General features: G+C 39.8%; 1 protein-coding gene across 1 annotated transcript in view; it reads right to left on the reverse strand.

Annotated features, from left to right (window-relative positions):
* The window catches only part of LMNTD2 (lamin tail domain containing 2), a 48167-nt gene extending 27203 nt beyond the window's left edge, over nt 1-20964 (reverse strand). Inside the window, 6 exon segments of the mRNA XM_032212679.1 lie at nt 5332-5493; nt 5921-6002; nt 12800-12985; nt 18059-18268; nt 20124-20241; nt 20922-20964. Coding sequence (XP_032068570.1) covers nt 5332-5493; nt 5921-6002; nt 12800-12985; nt 18059-18268; nt 20124-20241; nt 20922-20964 — 801 coding nt within the window.
* Nucleotides 20965-21688: the final 724 nt, after the last annotated feature.

Consider the following 21688-nt stretch of genomic DNA (forward strand, 5'->3'; position numbering starts at 1 on the left):
GAAAAAAATTCACTCAAGGAAATGCAATCTGTTAAAGGTTGAACAAGAGGTTCCTTTTTTGTTGAAAGAACAATAATGAATGAGTAAATATAATTAATTAAAGAACAGCTTGAATTTTATGACTGTTTTTTTTAAAAAGTCATCTAATAAATCTTATAATCAACAGGAAAAAAACAACCTCTAATACATTAACATTCTGATCTTCCTATTTAGATTTCCTGACTAATGGTTTCTGTTTGTTTGCAACAGGAACAGAATCTGCCACCCACCTCCCCTCACTACCCTTATTAGTCATGTTAAATTAAGGTGTCAAGAGAATAATGATTTCATCAGATCCCAGAACATGAGGTGCTTTGTCTCCAAGTCTTATGAGCTGTGGTTTGCTGAGCTGAGTAGCTCTCTGTTCCATTCCCTTTTGAATCATATGCCTTTGCACATGCAGAATTCTTTACAGCCCCCAATTCAGAAGAGGAAAAAAAAAAAGGGTTACATTTTGCTCAGACAGCTAAATTCCATTCTACTGGACTCAACTTTATATGGATGAGGATAAGAATCTAGTGATGAGTTTATCTATTCTTACACAGAGCTTCTTCCTAGAGCTCCGTTGAAGTGGTCACTTGTTGTCTGCGTACAACAGAAAACTGAAGGGGCAGCCCCATTGTGAATCACAGGTATCCTTGTTCTGGCTTGCAGCTCCAGGACATATTTCATTCAGGGAAGGACCTCCTCTCCCACATTCCTGCTGGAAAAGCCATCTACCAAGCTCCAGCAGTTCCAGAAGGGCATTTAACCCAAGGTCAGGACAACTAAACAACAGCTGGCTGATATACTGGATGGAAGGAAGCAGTAGAGAGTTCTGTTTTCTGCTGCTCTATAAAACCTGACTTGTAACTGCTGGTCAGCTGTTATTCAGGTTGATCCAAGTCTCAGAGCAGAAATAAACTGGCTGCCAACAGAGAATGGGATTGGGCAAGAATCCATTCGAAGGACCAGTGAGATAGAAAAAGTTGAAATGTGTCAACATGAATCACTGATATAAGAAGAAATGGAAATATTTGGAAAAATATTTTGAAACAAGGTTCCTCTACCAAAGGGATGATCTTGCTTTGATCCAAAATGATCCAGAAATACCAGAAAGGTGGCAGAACTACATTTAATGAAGAAAAGCTCAGAAGAATGGAGACCATCCTGTTCATAATGAATCATATCTAGGAGATGATGGGGAAATGGGTCTCAAATTGTGTTGCTGATAGTCTGCCACTCGGGACATGTTTGCTTGACTTGACTTTTTTGAGATTCAGATTTAAGTATGTGCAGGCTTCATTGAGGAGCTAGAAAGTCATGGAACGGTCAACGGTCAACAAATACTCCTTCAGTGGTATCCCTAAAAGATGGATGTATTTTCAATGTAATACTTCATTGCAAGTCTTTTTACTGAATTGTAAAAAAAACAAAAAACAAAAACCCTAAATTACCAGCCATCTCTTTCCAAGAAAATTAGAGTTAGTAAAGCATTTCTCTACTGCTCACAATCTCTGTTTGGTTCATTTAAAACACTAATTCTGATTAACCGTGAAAAACTGTTCCTTTCTACAGCACTTCAACGCTCCGTATCTCAGCTGCTCACCACGTTAGCCATCACAAAAGGTAATCTTCGAATTCCTCTGCTATTTTACAAGATCTCTTTTTCTAACACCCCCCCCCGTTCTTCAAATGTAGCTAAATGTGTACAAGAATGAACATTTCCTACATGTCTTTAATTGAAAATAATCAAGATTCAGCACTCAATGGATACTTGCTCTGTCAAACACCACCAAATATATAGTACTTGTTTCCTTCAAAATGTCAGCAGAATTTTAGAATTTAGAATTCCTTCTTCTGGCCGCCTAGACCTTCTAGAAGTAGGCTCAAAATAGTGGCACCATTCTTTAACCACTCTCAGCCTTCCTTAAACCCTGGAGAACCTTTCCTCCAAAACTGATTAAAATCTTCCTCAGTTTTGTCTTTCTCCTTTCCTCTGCAATTTCATTTTCTTTCTGTCTAGCAATCTAGCAACAGGGAGCAATCACATGTCTTCAAGCCTTCTTCTTCTTTATGAATCTTTCTTGACTTCCCCTCCAATGCCATTTAACTGGACCACAGCCAACAGCCTTCAGCAATCCTTACTCAAGCTACTTGTGGAAAAAGAAGCAATACCAGGAAAGGTCTATTTGCCTGCATTCAAGCAGAAGACTGGGGGGGGGGGGGAGTTCTTCTCCAATCACTCTCCAAATGCTTGGAGTAGGGGTAAGGAGAAAACTTGGGCAGAAGAAGTAGCATTGGACTTTCCTCTAGCCTTTACTAACTAGTGATTTCTTGCAGAGTAAGCCAAGACTGGAATTCTGCCTATTTCTCTGCAAGATTTTTCACTTCTGGCAATGCCTTAATAGGACTGATGTGTTGATTGCCAAAGTGGCTTGATCTCTAATTAAACTTTCAAGAAGATGTGGAGGAAGAAGGAGGAGTTATGCTTTTTCTAAATGTTTATTTCCCTATTTGATAGGAAAAAGCCGTTGCCTAATTAAGAAGCTGGTTACATGCTGCTATTAAGCTGATAGTGTATTTTTCTTGGGAAAATACATTTGAGGAGGGATGTGTGTTGTTATGTGTCTTAACAACACAATATTTTCCAGCTTAATATTGTTAGATTTTTAGCAATATTGAGTTTGTTCTATTTGTTTTGTTTTTTGTTGTATCATTTCCATATTTCTGCCAGGACTGAAACTAGGGTAGAAAATTACAATAAAATACAGTATATCAAGTTATCCATCTCTGCCCAAGAGTTCTGCTTCATCATGTCATTACTAGCCTTTTGCCACAATCTTTTCCTTTCCCTCCCAGCCTTTTTCAACAGTAAAAAGTAAGACTACCTTCAGATTGCATATAATGGTTGGTGATTCATGGACACGTCATTTTCTTGACAGGATTATAGAATTGGTTTGCCCTTTCGGAGGTAAGCTTTTGAATTTCCAGTCTAGCCTACATCCCCAGGGCTCTCCCACATAATACTAACCAGGCCTGACACTGCTTAGCTTTCACATGCAGATAAGGTGAGACAGTTGTTGCCACAGCTGGATATTTATACATTTCTCAAACAGCAATTGACTCCATTCATCTGAAAGTCAATCTGTTTCATCTATTGCTCTTAGTACTGAGTAGTTCTCAAAGAGATTTTTGATTTTCCTTCCTTACTGTACAAATGAATCACGGCCAAGTGAGTCCACCTGCAATTTCTCCCGCTCTGTCTCTGTCTGTCTCTGTCTCTCTGTCTCTCTCTTTGTATATATGTGTGTGTGTGTGTTTTTGTAGATTTTCACCCCCACCAATATCGAAAGACGGCAGCTCCGATCACGCTTTGCTCACCCAAGCACGAAGCCGAAGGCACCAGCCTGAAGATGGCAAGTGAGACATTGTTGAAACGTTGCCAAGATACTCTCAATCTTACACAGGAAAAGACCCGGATATGCCAAAACCTGCATATATAGAACCGGGCCATGTGAACTCAGCTCAACATCTGAGTGGTGAGCCTGCTTGTATGTGTATGGGTGTACTGCTCGACTTGAAGAAGTTGAGCTGCGTGTATGTGCATCAGAGGTGGGTTCCTAGCGGTTTGGACTGGTTCAGCCAAGTAGGTAGTAACTCTGCCTGCCACACCCCCGAACTGGTTTTCTCGGCGGCGCCTATGGCGCCGCCATCTTGTTTTTTGCTTGTACTGCACAAGCTTTTTTTTAGTACTGCACATGTGCGCATAGTGTGCATGAAGCGTGTGTGCATCCCTGAGCAAACTGGCAGTAGCAGCAGCCAGAGTCCATCCCTGGTGTGCATGTGTACCAGCCTGCTGCGTCACAAATCCAGCTGTGCACACATGTGCACATCGGCCCATCACTTGCAGGGCCCAGTTCTGAATAGGCCATGGCCCGGTACTGGGCCACAGCCCAGGGGTTGGGGACCCTGATCTATCTTTTATCATCTGTCTGTCTGTCTGTCTGTCTGTCTGTCTGTCTGTCTGTCTGTCTATTTGTCTGTCTGTCTGACTTTCATCATCATCTCCTTATTTGGATCCTGATGTATGAGAAATGCACAGTATTTATTTCTGCCGCTTCATGTCTTAATATTTTCCTCTTTCTCTTCCATTGCTTACTGTTTCACTCTTCCATTTTAGCATTTGACAGAATGTATACATTTGCATTCCATTAAATGGATAAGGGATTCGTAGCATGATGGCATAAACCAGTTAGTTCCCAATACTCAAATTACTTGTTTCACTAAAGATAAAAATATGAAACTATCTTACTTTACATGTTTGAACTTGACTTCATAAATAATTGTCACATTTTTTCCTGACAAGTAGAATCCTCTTTCCAAATATAATATTTCTTCTACAATTGTTATGTTAATTAAAGCCATGCTCAGGAAGGAGATATATTTGAGAAGCAAGCTTCACTATCGGCTCAATCCCTACCTAGCAGCAGACACTGAGCTTCTTCCAAAATTTCATTAGCCAACCTTTATTTACGCAACAGAAGTTTTTCCTCATCCTTTTATAATTGCTCTGGGATGAGTAAAACTTCAAATCTCTAGAATCTAGAGAATCTTTTGGGAGCAAAGGTTTGGAGAAAAAGTTAATAGATGGATTGACAGTACTAGATTAAAATAGCACATTAGAGTTTTGTGTATGTGTGTGTGTGTGTGTCTTCTGTAGAAACCTTTGACTCTAGAGATCTGGAAATGGTGGGCACATCTGTCACTTTGACATGTCTTAAGCATCCTTAAGCACAATTCCAGATGTGCAATGGTTATCACTGGAAGTGCTATTTACAAAGTATCTTCCACATTGGATGAGATCAATCATCAAAGAAAGTACAAGAAGGTAAAATGTTGAAGTAAAAAAATGACAATAAAGGTTATCTTATCTAAAAATATGTAGCAAAGGACCCTATACACCTAAGCGTGAAAAAGGCTAAACAATAGATGCTAGGAAGGAAAAAAAAGTGTAGTGATTAAGGTACTGGATGTGGATTAAGGAAACTTGTGCTCATTAAAATGTTTTTTTTTTTTAATATTACAAGTTCAGGCACGATGAGGAGCCAAAGGTATCATGAGGAGGATCCTAGATCAATTTCATAAGCCTTTAGTATTCTACAGGACTTTTCAATCCATTTGAAAGCTATTTCTCCTCCAAACAAAAATCAGAAATTGGTAAAAGAAACAAATCATAATTAAAATATTATTTAATGATTAAAAAAGATTGAGATAAGGAAATACAGACAGACATTATTTGTTGGCTCCTACCTCAAAACTCTCACTTGGTGATTTCTCCTCTTCAGCCAGAAATAGGCCAAACTCAGACTCATTTTCATCATCTAAATTTACTCCCAGGGTCTTTATTTTCTGCTGCAAATTCTTGATGTGCAAATTCAAGTTTGTGAGGTCTTTTTTCAGCTCTTCTATCTCCTTTTCAAAAAGACAGACCAAAAACAAATGAGAGCATGTGGACATTGATCAAAATATCAAAATCAAAATATTCTGCAATACTAGTAATTAAGGTTGAGGGAGCCATTTTCGTGTAGTGGTTAAGGCACCAAGGGAAAAACCAGGAGACTGTGAATTCTAGTTCTATTTTTGGTATGAAAAATGGCTGGGTAACTTTGGTTCAGTCACAGGCGATTAAACTGTTGCAAGTTGCAACCAATAGATTAACACTTAATTGATCCAAAAACAAAGCAGATCCTGCACCGGTGTGAAAATGTTAGGAAACTAAAAAAAAAGAAAAAAAAAGAGCTGAACTTAAATCAAGGAAACCTGTGTTCAAATTCCTACCAAAGTACAGCTATATCCATGGTATCAATCTTCAGGCAAATATTGCTGGATGCTTCTTTACCTGTACATAATCTTCCTTAACAGCTCTCAGGTCAGTGTTCAATTGATCTACTTCTTTTTGAAGGGCTTCTTCATGAGGGCTCCTAAAAATAATATATTTCTTTATACAACTATTCTGGAATAAAAAACAATGTTTTTGCTTAACATAAAATTAGTAATTTCACTTGTTCTTTGGTCTGCTCTTGGTAACGCAGACATTAAAACTTCTTGGTGTTTTCCAAATTACTGTATGTCCAACAATTGCTATTGCTCTCAAGGGGGATAAACCAGATACTGTATGTGGTTTCACACATCTGGAGGGCACTAAAATAAAGTGCCATGAAATCATTTTTAACTCCAAGCAACCACATAGCGATCTATCCCTAAGCTGTCCTTGAGGTCTTCCAACACTGCACTCATCACCATTATAGCTAACATAGAGAAGATATTTATAAAGGTCCATTAGAAATCAAGTAACTAACTGGAGAAAGCCGTCCTATTCTATAAATATGATTTTTCCCTGGATTCTGAGGGTTAGAAAGACCAGGAAAGCTGAGATTAAGTGGATCCACTATACCAGGGGTGTCAAACTCAGAGCCCGCTGGCCAGATCCGGCCCATGGGGTGCTTAAATCTGGCCCATGAGGTCACCCTGGAAACAACAAAGGTCCGACCCACAATGCGCCTGCCTGCAAAAATGGAGCTCGGGAGGGCTTGGGAGAGCTTCATTCTCGGCCGGGATGGCCTCTAGCAGCTCTCTGTCAGTAAAAATGGAGCTTGGGGGGAGGGGGGTCCATTTTTGCTGGCAAAGAGTTGCAGGAGGCCGTTCTGCCCAAAAATCAAGCTCGGAAACCCGTTTTCACTGGTAGAGCGCTTGGGCCACCACAGGCACCTCCAATACGAATGACGTCAAAGTGGCCACGCCCCCCTACCCCCTGAGGTCAAACACAACCTTGATGCGGTCCTCAATGAAATTGAGTTTGACACCCCTGCACTATACTAATAATCCAGAGATGTTGCTTCTGGTGAAGAAATAATTGGTTTTTAATCCATTATGGGGGAAATGAAACATAAGATTTAAATGCTGGACTAATTATGGGCTGATCTATACTTCCTGTTTGCACAGAGATAGGCCACCTATAGCTTTAGGTAGCAGAAGTGGATGATTTTTTGATTTTTTAATATTTATATACATATTTCATACAAAATACATTTTTAATTTATTTTATTTCATGTTACTAGACCGCCCCTCTCCCTCAAGCCTCAGCCTGTCCTGAGACTGTTAAGAAGGCCAACTACAAAAGTTTTCTTGCTCCACATCAAAAAATTTCTTTCCCCTTCCCCGACTTCCTGCTGGTACAAGCCTGATGGGCTTCCTTCGTCTTGCACAAATCCCTTCATTCCCATTGGCTGGTGTCTGTTATGTTAGGGACACGCACTCTCTCCTTTTGACAGCTATCTCATACTGTTTGCCATGTAAAGCTAGCTAGACCTTGAACTCATTCCCCACTGGTTGAGTAGAAGAGAAAAGCTGGGCATCTTTTTGTTTGTTTATTTATTTTTTCAACAGACTTAGCATGGAACAAAGGCCATTTGTTTTGGTGGCCACTGTTGTTGTTGTTTTAGCTGCCTGAAACAAACAAGAGTTCTTCCCAATTTTCTCTTCTATTCCACTGGACAAGGAGAACTGTAAAACAGTGTATGTTTATCTCACCAGTAAGTAGTTAGGGGACCTGCCTCCAGAAGGTAAAGCAATCTATTGCTTTCCTGCTGTTGTTGGGAGGGCGAAGAGCAGCAGGAGAATCCATCAATCAAGGTTTGTGCTAACAGGAGTTCAACCAGAAGGCTTTGCCTTCACTGTGGCCAAAATGGAGACAGGATTAAGCAAGCTTCATTGTCACCTGTTGATGCAGAGGAGGTAGGGACTTGAAGGCTACAGTGCGGAAGAGCTCTCTTATCCATATCCACATGTCTGTTGAAGCTTTGGCCTTTCCTGTTTGTCTGCTCTAGTTACAGCTTTGCTAACATCTGTAATAAAGCTAATTCATCAAAGAATCTCCATAGACCTACGTCATCATAGACATATGTCCTTGAATCATTTCCTTCTAGCTTCCTTGGGTGAAGCCCAACGTTCTCAAGAATCATGCATATGAATTGTATGCCTGTGAAGCGACTGGGGGATGGGAAACCACAAGAGTTTGTGTAACCCATGCGGAGATACTGCGGAGATTCCATTATTTTAAAAAAAACCTTGACTGAGTATTAGAGGATAGAGAACGACCAATGGCGAAGTCAGTGCCATAGCCCGCATCACCCAGGATTAAATAGAAGTTTCCACAGCTCCTGATTTGTGTCACTAAAATAGGTGCAAACATTGTGTTGAACTCCACGTTTGATCCTGCAAAGGGTCCTTTTGGATCTGGCACAGCTTTTTTATGGGTTAAATTAGGGGGTAAACCATCCTCGTTGCTTTTCTCTGAAAAACATGCCATGAAATTGTGCCCCCCCCCCCAGAGCAGGGTTCCTCCATCTTAACAACTTTAAGACCGCTGGGGAATTCTGGGAGTTGAAGTTCACACATTTTAAAGTTGCTGAGATTGAGAAATCCTGTTGTACAGAATCCAGGAGATCTACTGGAGTGACAAAGGGCGGGGGAAATAGACCCAGTTTGATTGCCCTTTACACCAGAAGTATCAATCTAAAGACAATGAAAGTCCAAAGCGCAACCAAGAATTGAAATCACTAAAAATATACATTGCGAATTAGGATTAGCAATTGAGTGCCAATGTAAATGTTAAGGCATTGGATTTAGGCTGGAGAAAGTCAGGTTTAAGTCCCAGTTCCATAACTGAGATCAACTGGTAACTTTCTATTCTATGCAATCCGTTAGGCCAAGATATCTCACAAAATTGTTGTGGGAATAACACTTCAAGAAACTCTGGCAAGCCAAATTCAGAAGAGGCAACATAAATAAAAACACTGTAAGCAAATAGTAGCTTTCAAGAAGGTAGGAACTAGCTTCTTTACACTCAATATTTCCTTTATCCCAGTAACATATAAGCATTCTGGGATCTCACTGCTTCATTACACTTTTGTATAGCCTAGATATAGTGGGACTACAAATTTTGTGGTTTATTTATAGGAATAAACTTTGCCTAGTTCATAAGCAGCACTGATTTATAGACCTATATAACGTATCTCATCTGAAGTTCAAATTCTCAGAAGTAATAGGGAGAAGCCATTAGTTGCAGGTTGATCCTACATTATTTTCTAAATAAAGGGAAGCTCTGCTCTTGCGAACGTGTTGGAGAATTTCTCCTTCTTCTGGAATAAATTCTGGAATTTTAGTGAGTAAAATTGAAAATGTATTATGCCTAGGTTTAGACAACTGCTCTGAACACCTGATGGGAGCCTGAAAATAAAGATGCTTTGTTTAAAAAGGACAAAGCTGTAATTATCACCATTACATCAATGAAGGCACTACTGCTTCAGAAACAAATTCAGTGGGGTTTACTGCTAGAACAACGTCACTTCAAACTTCATTAAAGCTATTTCCAAATCTCCGAATGAGCATAATAATAAATCATCCTTTATAAATAATAAAGGATTCTCTCTAGCTCAAGCTATATTTGACAGGGCCAGACTTATTTTCCTGAATTATATACAAAGGGAAGAGATTCCCATTTTTAAAGCAAAAGAAATATACTGTGTTTCCCTGAAAATAATACAGGGTCTTATTTTCTTTTGAGCCCTGAAATAAGCACTTGGCCTTATTTTCGGGGAGGTCTTATTATTTTTGAGGTGCAGGAGGCAACGAGCGTGGTCACCTCATGGCTGCTGCTGTGTTGCAATATTTTCAAGAAGGGCTTATTTTGGGGGGAGGATTTATTTTAGCGCATGCTCTTAAAAGCCCAATTGGGCTTATTATCTGGGGAGGTCTTATTTTCGGGGAAACAGGGTATTAGCAAAAGAAACAGAATGCAAATTAAATCCACTGTTTTGCTAGGGAAAGCCTATCCGACAGAGAGGAGCTGCTGTGAATTTTGTTACATATAAGCTGGCAACCATTTTCTGAGGCTCGGTGGACAATGACAGCAGACACAGGACCACAACAGGCTGGTACAAATTGTACCCCTAGAAAATGTGGAGCATTTTTAAAAATGTATATACATTAACAATATCTCTGTTTTTCCTCTTCTGCCACGTTGTTTTGTACAGAACAGTTTTCATCACCCTCCTGCCTTCTGTCATGAAGGTTTCTTCTCCCTCATGCCTGTACTCTTTCAAGAGAAAGTCTTCAAGATTATGTCTAGACTCAGAGCAGATTTTGACACAACGCAAATGTTGGTGGAAATAAATACAGTGCACAGGTATACCCCACATACATTTGTAGTATCTCTTCAACAGCTACATCTCATCCAAAAGGAACTCCATATCTCACAAAAAAAAATTATACTGTGGAAGATGTGCAGTTCTTCTAGTAGATAACATCTATTTGTGTATTCTTTCAAAGAAAGAAAACAAATAACTCTTCAGCCAGCTGGTTTCTTATACCAGTGTTATACCAGTTCTTAACCTTTTTTGTGCAAAGGCACACTTTTTTCATGAAAAAAATCACGAGGCACACCACCATTAGAAAATGTTAAAAAATTTTAACTGTGCCTATATTGACTATATATAAAGTAATTTTCCCACGGCACACCTTACACTATGTCACGGCACACTAGTGTGCCACGGCACAGGTTGAAAAACACTGTCTTATACTATTAACAGGAGCAACTCTCCACTTTAACCGTATACTGTTGTGGTACAACAGTCGGTGTCTGTGGTAACTACATCCATTAATCATGCTTGCTTGATGGCCAACAGTGATCAGCTTGTATCTATTTGAGATGTCATTTGTGTTCTTTTGTTTAGAATGGTGAAAGCTTCGAATAACAATTATATGCTAAACAGTTACTTGTGGCCCATAATGATGGGGGGGGAATTAAAATTGAATACCGATGAGTATGTCACATTAGTAAAAAATAAGGCTTTCTGAGAGGTTCGGAAACCTTGTTCAAGCACTGGTTATGTCATTTCTTGCAGGATTTTTTGCAATATGCTGTAGCCCCAAGGCTGCATAAAATCTTACTTAGCTGCCAGATCTAAAATATACAACTTAGAACCAAGTCTTCAGTGGTATTTGAGAAAGGCAAGCAGATTAATCGTACTAGAAGGCCAAGCCAGAATATTTTACAAAATCATTTTCCAGAATCAATGTATTAGGCAATAGATAAAAAAATATTTACATATTTGCTGTTTGAAAATTAGAAATCTTTTCTTTCAATGTACTTTCTATTGTTGCATGCATCACAATTGTTCAATTTGCCCAAATATAAATATATAAATATAAATATATTATAGGATGGATGGATACATAGACACACGGTATATATGAATGAAATGGGTTTTTTTCCTGCAAATAGCATCCTCATTGCTTTTGTAAACAGTCATATGAAATGACAACCGTATAGAAAGCTAAAGTGCTCTGTAGCAGAAACATAACTGTTTCTCACCCATTTGTAACAGTGGGTCAAACATTTATCAAAATCCTAACAAATGGGACATATTCGTCTGAGCTGGACATACTTTCTACATCTAATTATTTCTACTGAGTACTGAGTAGGAATAATTAGGAATTTTAAGGAAGGCTTTTTCTCCAGCAGTTATTCTTCTGATTCACCTAGTGCAGCCATCTCCAAACATGTCCTCCAGATATATTCAATTCCCAAGCTTGCATGTTTCTAATATCAATTGTTAGGACCAGTTGTGAAGAGGTGACTGCACCAGGGGTGGGTTCTGGCTGACGTTACTGCTAGTTCTCTCGCGGGTGTGTTTTGCATGCTGGATGCATGCAAAACACGTGCTGTACGTGCATGCACAATTCAATGGAAATTGTTCTGTGAATGCGCAGAACTCCCCAAAAAGATGGCGACAGCAGTGACTAGGGGGCATGGCCAGCCTGGGTCGCTGCTGGTTCTGCAACCCAGGCTGGCTGAACTGTCAGTTTGGCTGAACCGGACCGAATTGGTTGGAACCCACCTCTGGACTGCACCCATGGAAGTCCCCCGCACCCCGGCAAGATATCAAGGTGATTACTATGTGAAACAAAATTAAATGAGAGCAGCCAGATATAAGCTATGTAAGCATTGTTTTACTCTTGGACAACTTCTATAGGGAGAAAGTTCACAAGGCACAGAGGCCAGCCCTGCTCCCCCCTGTTGACTTAGGGTGCAGATCCAAATAACCCAAGCAGTGTTCTATGACACAGTGTCACTTCCCCTGGGCCCAGCCTTACACGATCACCACTCTGTAATTCCCACCCCCATCACTACTGCCCTTGATAATGACAGTGACATGGATTTCTGGTAATCTATACAAGTAGTCCTCAACTTACAACCATTTATTTAGTGGCCATTTGGAGTTACAACAGCAGTGGAAAAAAGTTACTTATGATCGTTTTCACACGCATGACCTTATGATGATGCCGCATCCCATAGTCATGTGATCAAAATTTGGGCTCTTGGCAACTGGCATTTATGATCATTGCACTATCCTGGGACATCATCATTTGTAGCCTTCCCAGCTGGCTTCTAACAAGTCAATGAGAGAAGCCAAATTCACTTAACAACTGCATGATTCCCTTAACATCTGCAGCAATTCACTTAACAATTGTGGCCAAAAAAGGTCATAAAATAGTGCAAAACCCACTTTATAATTGCCTTGCTTAGCAACAGAAATTTTGGGATCAACTGTGATCGTAAGCCAAGGATGACCTGTAATTCTGCAAGACAAGTTTTCTGTGTTTTGGGGCTGGATCAAGTCCAGGTTTTAGGAAAGCTCAACTTTCTGTAACTCACTTCTTCCCCAGTCCTCTGTGTTTTGACTTCACAATTTCCTGTAAAATGTAACTCAGTCGGTCATCTGGATACTTTTGGGCAGCACTTTTCAATCCTTGGATTTCGAGATCCTTCTGATGCAGCAAAAGGAGCAGTGAACGATAGTTGTCCCACAATTTGCAATCCTGAAGCTGAAAATTGGATCCACTGTTAAGGAAAGAAAACCCAATGGTTATTTGTTTGTTTGTTTGTCAAACATGTAGAAGATAACAAGTATAGGCATGAACATAAACATGAACAAAGGAAGTAAATACAGATAAATGGGGACACTAAGACAGGGACTGTAGGCACGCTGGTATGCTTATGCACGCCCCCTTTACAGACCTCTTAAGAATGGGGAGAGGTCCAGGGTAGACAGTTTAAAATTGAAGCTGTGAGTGTTTGAGGATGTAACAACGGAGTCAGGTAGAGCAGTCCAAGCATTGATCACTCTATTGCTGAAGTCGTATTTTCTGCAATGAAGTTTGGCACGGTTTACATTAAGTTTGTATCTGTTCTATTATTGTGGTTGAAGCTGAAGAAGTCATTGACAGGCAAGACATTATAGCAGACAATTTTGTGCACTATGCTTACCACTGATGGAATTCAATTTTTTTTACTACCGGCTCTGTGGGCGTGGCTTGGTGGATATGGCATGGCTTGGTGGGCATAGCTTGGTGGGCGTGGCAGGGGAAGGATACTGTAAAATCTCCATTCCCTCCCAATCAGCTGGGACTCGGGAGGCAAATAATAGATGGGGGCGCGGCCAGTCAGAGGTGGTATTTACTGGTTCTCCAAACTACTCAAAATTTCTGCTACTGGTTCTCCAGAACTGTTCAGAACCTGCTGAATACCACCTCTGATACTTACATAGTAAGTTATCATGCTGCCATCCTCAAGGAGGAGCTCTTTGGCTTAGGAATAGGATAGCTATTCACTTGTCAGAATCAAAATACATAATAGGGTATTGCTGCATCAAATAATTGGAAGTAAGCATGAAGGGACATTCCTCCTTGTTCATAAACCACAGGTTCTTCTTGCAGATTGGGGGGGATATTCTTTCTCTGAGTAGATGCTAGTGGCAAGGCTAATTCAAAACATCCTGATGCCCCAGGAAAGATTTATTATATTACAAAATCCAGGACAAGAGAACACCGTCATATCCAGCATAGTTTAGGTGTGCCATTCTCCACCATCTTTAAACATTTATGGCCAATTTTACCAAATGACAGTTCATTGCCTGAAGCCTATGGCCATTTTCCCTGCATCATCTCTAGTCCAGAATGTTTGAGGGTATGGCTAATGCATACTTTCCTCCAAATGGAAATTAAATGGTACAGTGTGAATTCTAGCCTGATTTATTTTCAATACTGAGAGAGCTTTTTTTTTTGCAGGTCTTTTATAACCAGAGGAGGGAAGGAAAGAAATATTCAGTTATGCTAGTTTTTCACCTGCTCTCTGAAATCAGCCAGCCAAAAAGACAAGTTTATTATTGCTATGCGAACTAAGTTACTGTTCCCTAGCATCAGGTGGAAACTTCGCAAGGCAGCTCTTATTTCCTGCCCTGTTTTATCTCTTGCAGGAAAATGGTCATAAAATAGACAGACCAAGTACCCCCCGGATTTACCTGGAAACAGACAATCCAGGACAATTTTGGTAGGCTACCTGAATGGTTTATCATACTGCATTTTCTTTCTTTTTTCCATGGGACACTATTTTATCTTTCTAATAAATTTGCCTGTCCTGAATCTTTACTAAGATTCAATTGTCATTGCAATACATTTTGCAGAGTAAAAAACAAAGGATTGAATCCTTGTAATTCAAGTCCCCACAAACCAGTGGTGGGTTTCAAAAATTTTTGGAACCTCTTCTGTAGGTGTGGCGTGCATTCCAGGTCCACTGGTGGAACCTCTTCTAACCAGTTCAGTAGATTTGACGAACCGGTTCTACCAAACTGGTGCGAACTGGTAGGAATCCATCTCTGCCACAAACACATTTGGTGACTTTAAGCCACTCACTGGTTTGTTTCTGAGAATAAAAAGAGAAGTGAAACCACAGCGCCTTGAGCTTTTTGGGGGAAAGAGAGGCAAATACAGTAAATGCAAGAAAGAAGTAACTCTATAAATTCGATCTCAGTGTTCCCAATGGATCTGGAAACCTCAGTTTACCTCTCAAATTTTTGGATTCTGAGGATTTTTAGAATTTATTTGACATAAAAAACTACCCCCAACAACTGTGTTCCCAAAATGATCTACAGTATAAAACATTTTGAAGCAAAAGTTAAACAAAATTAAACTAAATGCTGCAGCTTAAAGTAGCAATTAGTTCTGGGCACACAAAAACATAGATTCCCTGCCAATCTTTTTGGCAACATTATAGAAATGGCTTGCTGTTGCCTTTTCATGGGATCTTTTATTCTCAAGCCTAAATAAGAGAATACAGAATAACAGAGTTGGAAGGGACCTTGGCGGTCTTCTAGTCCAACCCCCTGCCTAGGCAGGAAACCCTATACCGTTTCAGACAAATGGCTATCCAACATCTTCTTAAAGACTTCCAGTGTTGGGGCATTCGCAACTTCTGGAGGCAAGCTGTTCCACTGATTAATTGTTCTAACTGTCAGAAAATTTCTCCTCAGTTCTAAGTTGCTTCTCTCCTTGATTAGTTTCCACACATTGCTTATTGTCCTGCCCTCAGGTGCCTTGGAGAATAGTTTGACTCCCTCTTCTTTGTAGCAACCCCTGAGATATTGGAACACTGCTATCATGTCTCCCCTAGTCCTTCTTCTCATTAAACTAGACAACAGCCTTGGGGTTCCCTATCCTATCTAGTACATTCCTCCTATCCCAATACTACTCAGGTCTGATTCTACGTCTCTCCTTCCACCCTTTTAGATTCAGCTTGATCACCAGGTACCCTCAGTCCCTACAAGTACAGTCCCAGGGGACTCTTTTTTCCTCTTTGCAACCACTAGATCCATACAGGAAGGCTTAGAAGAAGAGCTGGCCTGATTCAGACAACCACCAGTTTCAGGCCAGACCCAGGTACTCTTGCAGTCCAGAGACACTATCTCTGAGGAAACATGATCTTCAAGAATCAGAAAGACTTCTGTTAAGCAGGAAGCTGGATATAAACCTGTGCTCGGCACAATTCACACAACACCACTAATCAACCAGCCTGATTAGCAAGAGTGCACACATTCACATGTCTATCTGGTGCTGCCACTTAATCGGGCCAAAGATTTGTCTGAGGCTATTTGAATCACACAAGCCCAATCACACAAGTTATTTCAAGTTTATGCAAGTTTCTGATCTTCTGAGGTAAAAATCAGGCAGGGCTGGATAAGTTGGTAGTGTTTCGTCTCATTAAGCAGGCTAGACAGCTTAATTTTTTTTGGGGGGGGGGCTGCACCCCTAATTCCATGTTGGCATGGTGAACTCTTATTGTTGGCCATGTCTCTTCCCAATTAGCATGTGTGTATGTGTATATGTATATATATGTATATCCATATCTTTTCTGTGTATGTTCCTGTACGTGCATCAAGACTTTTTTCCTGGCCTCCCTTATGTTGGGTTAATTATAGCTTGCCGGCTATTCTTAGCGCTCTAAGAGAAACAGCCTGCTATTTCTCTTTCCTCCAACCTCCCACCAGGGTCAGCTTCTGGAGCTCCAACAAGCAGTAGTTCTACAGTTTCTGGGCACCTCAAGACTCTACACTTCCTCTACCTGTCTCCACCTGTCTCCCATTCCTTCACCATGATCTCATCAATTTCCCATCTGGTGATTATGTTTTGTCTTGATATATTTTGGTTGCCATGGAAAAAAAGAATAATGGAATAGAAGGTATGCAACTTTGGCTGCTGGATCAAAAGACATAGCGGGAGTGTGTGTGAGAGAGAGGGGATTAAAAAGGGAAGAATTTGATTATTTCCTTAGGACAACCAGATCAAGGACAACCAAAATCTGGGCAGTCTGTAGATGGCAGAAGAGCAATACAGAAAGATTGAGCCCTCTGCTGGTCAGGCGGGAGTAACTATGACTCTCTTAAGGAAGACATAGTTGCACGGTTCAGACGCCTCCCCATGGCGACCGCTGGGTAAGGTAGCAATACCGAACTAAGAGCTGAACCACCTCTCTACACGGCTTAAAGCTTAGTAGAGAGATTGTTGCTACAATGGTACACATATTTTTCAGTCCTAGCCCCCCTGGGCCTTTGGACTCTAGCAGCACAGACGGGAAAGATTGAGCCCTCTGCTGGTCATCTGAAGTTTTCCAGCCCTATTCTGTTGCAGCCCTCCTTTAGAAGAACAAACTTTTTTTTCTCAATTTAGCCCTCAACAAAGGAAAGAAATTAAGGTCCACAATAGCAATAGCAGTTAGACTTATATACTGCTTCATAGGGCTTTCAGCCCTCTCTAAGCGGTTTACAGAGTCAGCATATTCCCCCCAACAACAATCCGGGTCCTCATTTTACCCACCTCGGAAGGATGGAAGGCTGAGTCAACCCTGAGCCGGTGAGATTTGAACAGCCGAACTGCAGAACTGGAGCCAGCTGAAGTAGCCTGCAGTGCTGCATTTAACCACTGCACCACCTCGGCTGCATTTAACCACTGCGGCACCTCGGCTCTCCCTTTTGAGCAAAAATGGCATAATATGTTCTTCTTTTTAAAATGACAGGTAAGATCCTATAACTTTTATACAAACTATAAAATAAACCTTTACCAGCAATTCCAAGGACTTTTGCTTACCCAGAGGAAGGAATATGTTTCTCTAGTGAGATAAGCTAAAGCTTATTCCATATCCGAAACAAATATCCACTTGCATTGCTCTGGGTCCAACCAATCCCACTCCATAGTCCATCAACTATTCTGTACTTTCGGCTAACGGATATACGCTGCAAAAAATCCAAATGCTCAATAATGGTGCTCCAGATCTTTGCAGCCCAGAGTTGATAGCCCTAGCCAGGTTGTAACATGGTTTAGTTTTGGAACATGGGTTACTGTGCGAATCTGGCCTCTGTAGATGGTAAACCAGTTTCTGTCTGAGTGTGATATAACATTATCCAACAAAGTACTCAACAAAGTATGACACAGCTTAGGTGCAATGTGTGAACCTACACGGATGATGATAAGATGAGCTTGCTGGTGCCAAAAGATTTCTGATTTCATTATCACTGATTAGAAACCATGTTACTGATTAGTTCCATGAATGTTCTGAAAGAATCGGTATGTGGACAATGCTTACCTCTGTTTAAAGATTTTGGACTGCGAATAAGTAGCAGAGACGTTTTCATCACTTCGGATTCCAGCACCAGGGTAAAACATCATGCTGACCCTGGTTATGTAGGGTTTCTTGTTTTCTTCCCACTGTATGCCATGCTTGTTAGTATCATCTCCATCTTCTTCTGTTTGAAGTTGTTCTTCAGCCTTCCAAGGAGAATTTGCTCTCCTTTCCCTTGGATAAAAAAGAACCATGGAATGTATGACTTTACTATCAATCCAGGTATTCCGACCTTCTTCAACCAAGTGCCCCTTGACTGTTTTAGATTATTATCCAATCCGGGTTGAGCATGGTGCAGGTCCCATCATCGAAAGAATGTCAGTTGAAAGGGACTGAAAGACATACCTTTTCTGGAGTAGCCACCGGCCTTTGCAACATCTTTCCTTCAGAGAAGGATGGCCCCAGCCCTGTTGGCCTTTTGTAAGGTTTTTAAAATGTGATTATGTAGCTGGGCCTAAAGTCCCAAAATGTGTTAAAAATCCTATTTCTTGCCTTTATTGACAATTGTGATGATAATTTTCTTGGCAGCTGCATCTATTTATCTTGACTGTTTGTAATTGTTTTAAAACTGTTTGCCACTCAGAGTCCCTTAGTTGAGATGGGCAGCTATTAAAACTAAATTAATTAATTAAATACTATACTCTCCGTTTGCATCATTGTTGGGAAGAAATCCAGGAAAGTCAAACAAAAAATCAGAATACTGCCTTAATGTAAGCTTTGCAAGAAGGTTATCTGAACATTCGTAGGTAGCTGCCGATTTTCTGATTATGGATTCCTTTTTTAAAAAATTCACATGACCCATTCCCAATTTTAATATTATTGACATATATTTCTTTCTCACGTTTCCTAGAGTGGGCTGAAAAATTCTACCAGTATAATTGTGAATTAATTTCAGGGAATTAATTTCACTGAAAAACATAGAATCATAGAATCACAAGGTGGACATTGGAGGTCTTCTAGTCCAACTGTTCCGCCAATAGATGAGCTGAAATTTCTTAAGAGGTTTAACAATATTTCCCACTAATTAAAAAGTTCAAGGTTTTGCAATAAAGATCTAGTAATACATAGAATGAGATTTGCAAATATATAAGATAGATTCAGAAAAGATAGATATCCTGGAATTAAATTGTTAACATCTGAAGGGAAACAGAACAGGCAACAGTGCTCTGAGGCATTTTTTTGTTTATAAAATTAACAAAAATAGGGATAGCGATATTATATATTGACAAACGTACAAAAACCTTTTACTAGCTCTTAAAAACATCAGGATATTTGGCTACCTTCAATGACTATTAAATAAAATGTTGTCGAGGAACCAATATTTAGAAGAAAACAGAAAGCAACAAAATGATTCAAAATTGGGAAAGGAGTGTGCTACAGTTCTATATTGATGTCTTTAAAAATGTATATGCAGAATATATATATTGATAAGCACTAGCCGATAAGTAATGGAACTGGACTTCAAACTGCTGAAAGACATACTTTATCAACCAGCTCAGATATGTTGATGATACTGCTTTGATAATGTAAAGAGAGGAAAACCCAAAGAATCCCTTACTAAATGTGAAAAACAATGTTCAAAAACAGGGCTATTTAGAATTAAAATAACAAGCTAATGTTGTATCTACAGGCAACACCAATACAAACAGATGAAGGAGCAAAAGATGTTATGTTTCTAAGTTCAAAAATCCACAGAGTCTGTCAGTAGCTATGAAAAAAAAAAGACATCTATTATGAGACATTTAAACTGCAGAGATATCACATTCACATATTCACACAAGGTACAGTTAAGGCAATGATTTTTCTAGTTGAAATAGCTGTGAAATCTTGTGTATTTGAAAACCTGAAAGAAGAAAAATGGAAGCTTCTGAATTGTGGTGCTGGAGAAAATTGTTAAGAATATTTGGACCACACTCACAATTCATGACTAGTGTAAGTAAAACCATTGGAAACATTAAGAATAAAAATAAAAATTAAATGTTTGGGCCGTGTAATAAAAACCAAGAGTCATTGGTTAAGATCCCATAACCTGGAACAACCGAAGGCTATCAGAAAAGAAGCTGTCAAGGAATAAGATGGGCAAATGTTATCATTGATGTCAGGACAAGCTGACAAGAACTCATAGAAGCAGTTATCAACAGATAATGCTAGTGAAGTGAACAATGAGAACAAAATATCTTAATGTTCTTACCAATGTCAGTATGTTGCCTAGAATGTTTTATAAATAGGCACTGTGAATGCTGTCTCTCTGTCTGCCTGTCTGCCTGCCTGTCCCTCTCTATCTATCTATCTATCTATCTATCTATCTATCTATCTATCTATCTATCTATCTATCTACCTACCTACCTACCTACCTACCATCCATCCATCCATCCATCCATCCATCCATCCAGCCATCCATCCATCCATCCATCTATCTATCTATCTATCTATCTATCTATCTATCTATCTATCTATCTATCATCTACCTCTATCTGCATTTGAAATCCTTCTGACTTCACTATTTATTACATTCCAACATGCTGTCTGCATTATTATCTCATAATTCTCTCTGTTCCTGTGCCTGTTAACTTATACATTTATGACAGGGGTGAATAAAGTGCAACCTCTTTAACAGCCACACTTTTTGTTTTTTTCTCAGAAGCTAGAAAGGAAACCAAAATATAACAGAAAATTTGTGAAAACTGAGGCAGGATTTCCTAGGATTTCTGCTACGAAATATGTTTAAATTTTGATTGTTTGCTGGACCTAATCAGCTTTCAAATTCTAGCCTTGCCAACTTCTCTCCCACCATTTTAACCCCAACCCATTCACCTTTCAACCCTACCTGCAAAAGTGTAGTTGCTTAAGCCAAAAGGCTGCCTGACCATGTGCGCTATAATAAAATTGTAAAGTGCTATAAAGTTCTTACTACATGGTAAGATACAATATATTTGACTTTGCGTAGAAACACTGGCAATCCCAGATATACTCCATGAATTTTCAGTAATTATTTTCCAGCTATTGCTTCGGGAACCCTAACAATACCAGACGCATCTTACACATGCTTTAAAATGCCAGAGTAAACCAATAAGTTGACAACTGCAAAATGTACAGCATAATCACTGTAACTAAACATATTCAAAAATCTCTTTAGGCTGCAATCTGATAACTGCTGAACTAAGCTGTCTCCCATTTTTATTTCCTGTAGGTAGTGAGTGAAAAACAAGGATTACCTTCACATAATTATTGCAAAGGCAGACTCTCTGATACATCTTTTTATTTAAGTCACAATCTCCACATACTCATCTTGTTATAGTAATAGAAATAAAATCTGTTAAAAAAAAGAGTTCATATGGAATCTTCCTTCCCCTCCCCATTCTTTGCCATAGGACCCAAAATACCAAATAACCTCTGGATTTGTGCTTTTCCCAAATAAAGTGTTCCTTTTATCCCCTGCCCTTTAACTCACATGTTACGGCTGCTATAGCCACTTGCAGGGGATGCACTAGAGGCTTTGTGATGCAAGTCCCATTGCTTGCATCTCTGTCCCAGGGTCCTAGCAAGGTCTTTGTTGAGGTCACCATGGTAACATAAGAAAGGGGGGAACCAATG

The sequence above is a fragment of the Thamnophis elegans genome, chromosome 1, assembly GCF_009769535.1.
Source record: "Thamnophis elegans isolate rThaEle1 chromosome 1, rThaEle1.pri, whole genome shotgun sequence".
In the NCBI taxonomy this organism is placed as follows: domain Eukaryota; kingdom Metazoa; phylum Chordata; class Lepidosauria; order Squamata; family Colubridae; genus Thamnophis; species Thamnophis elegans.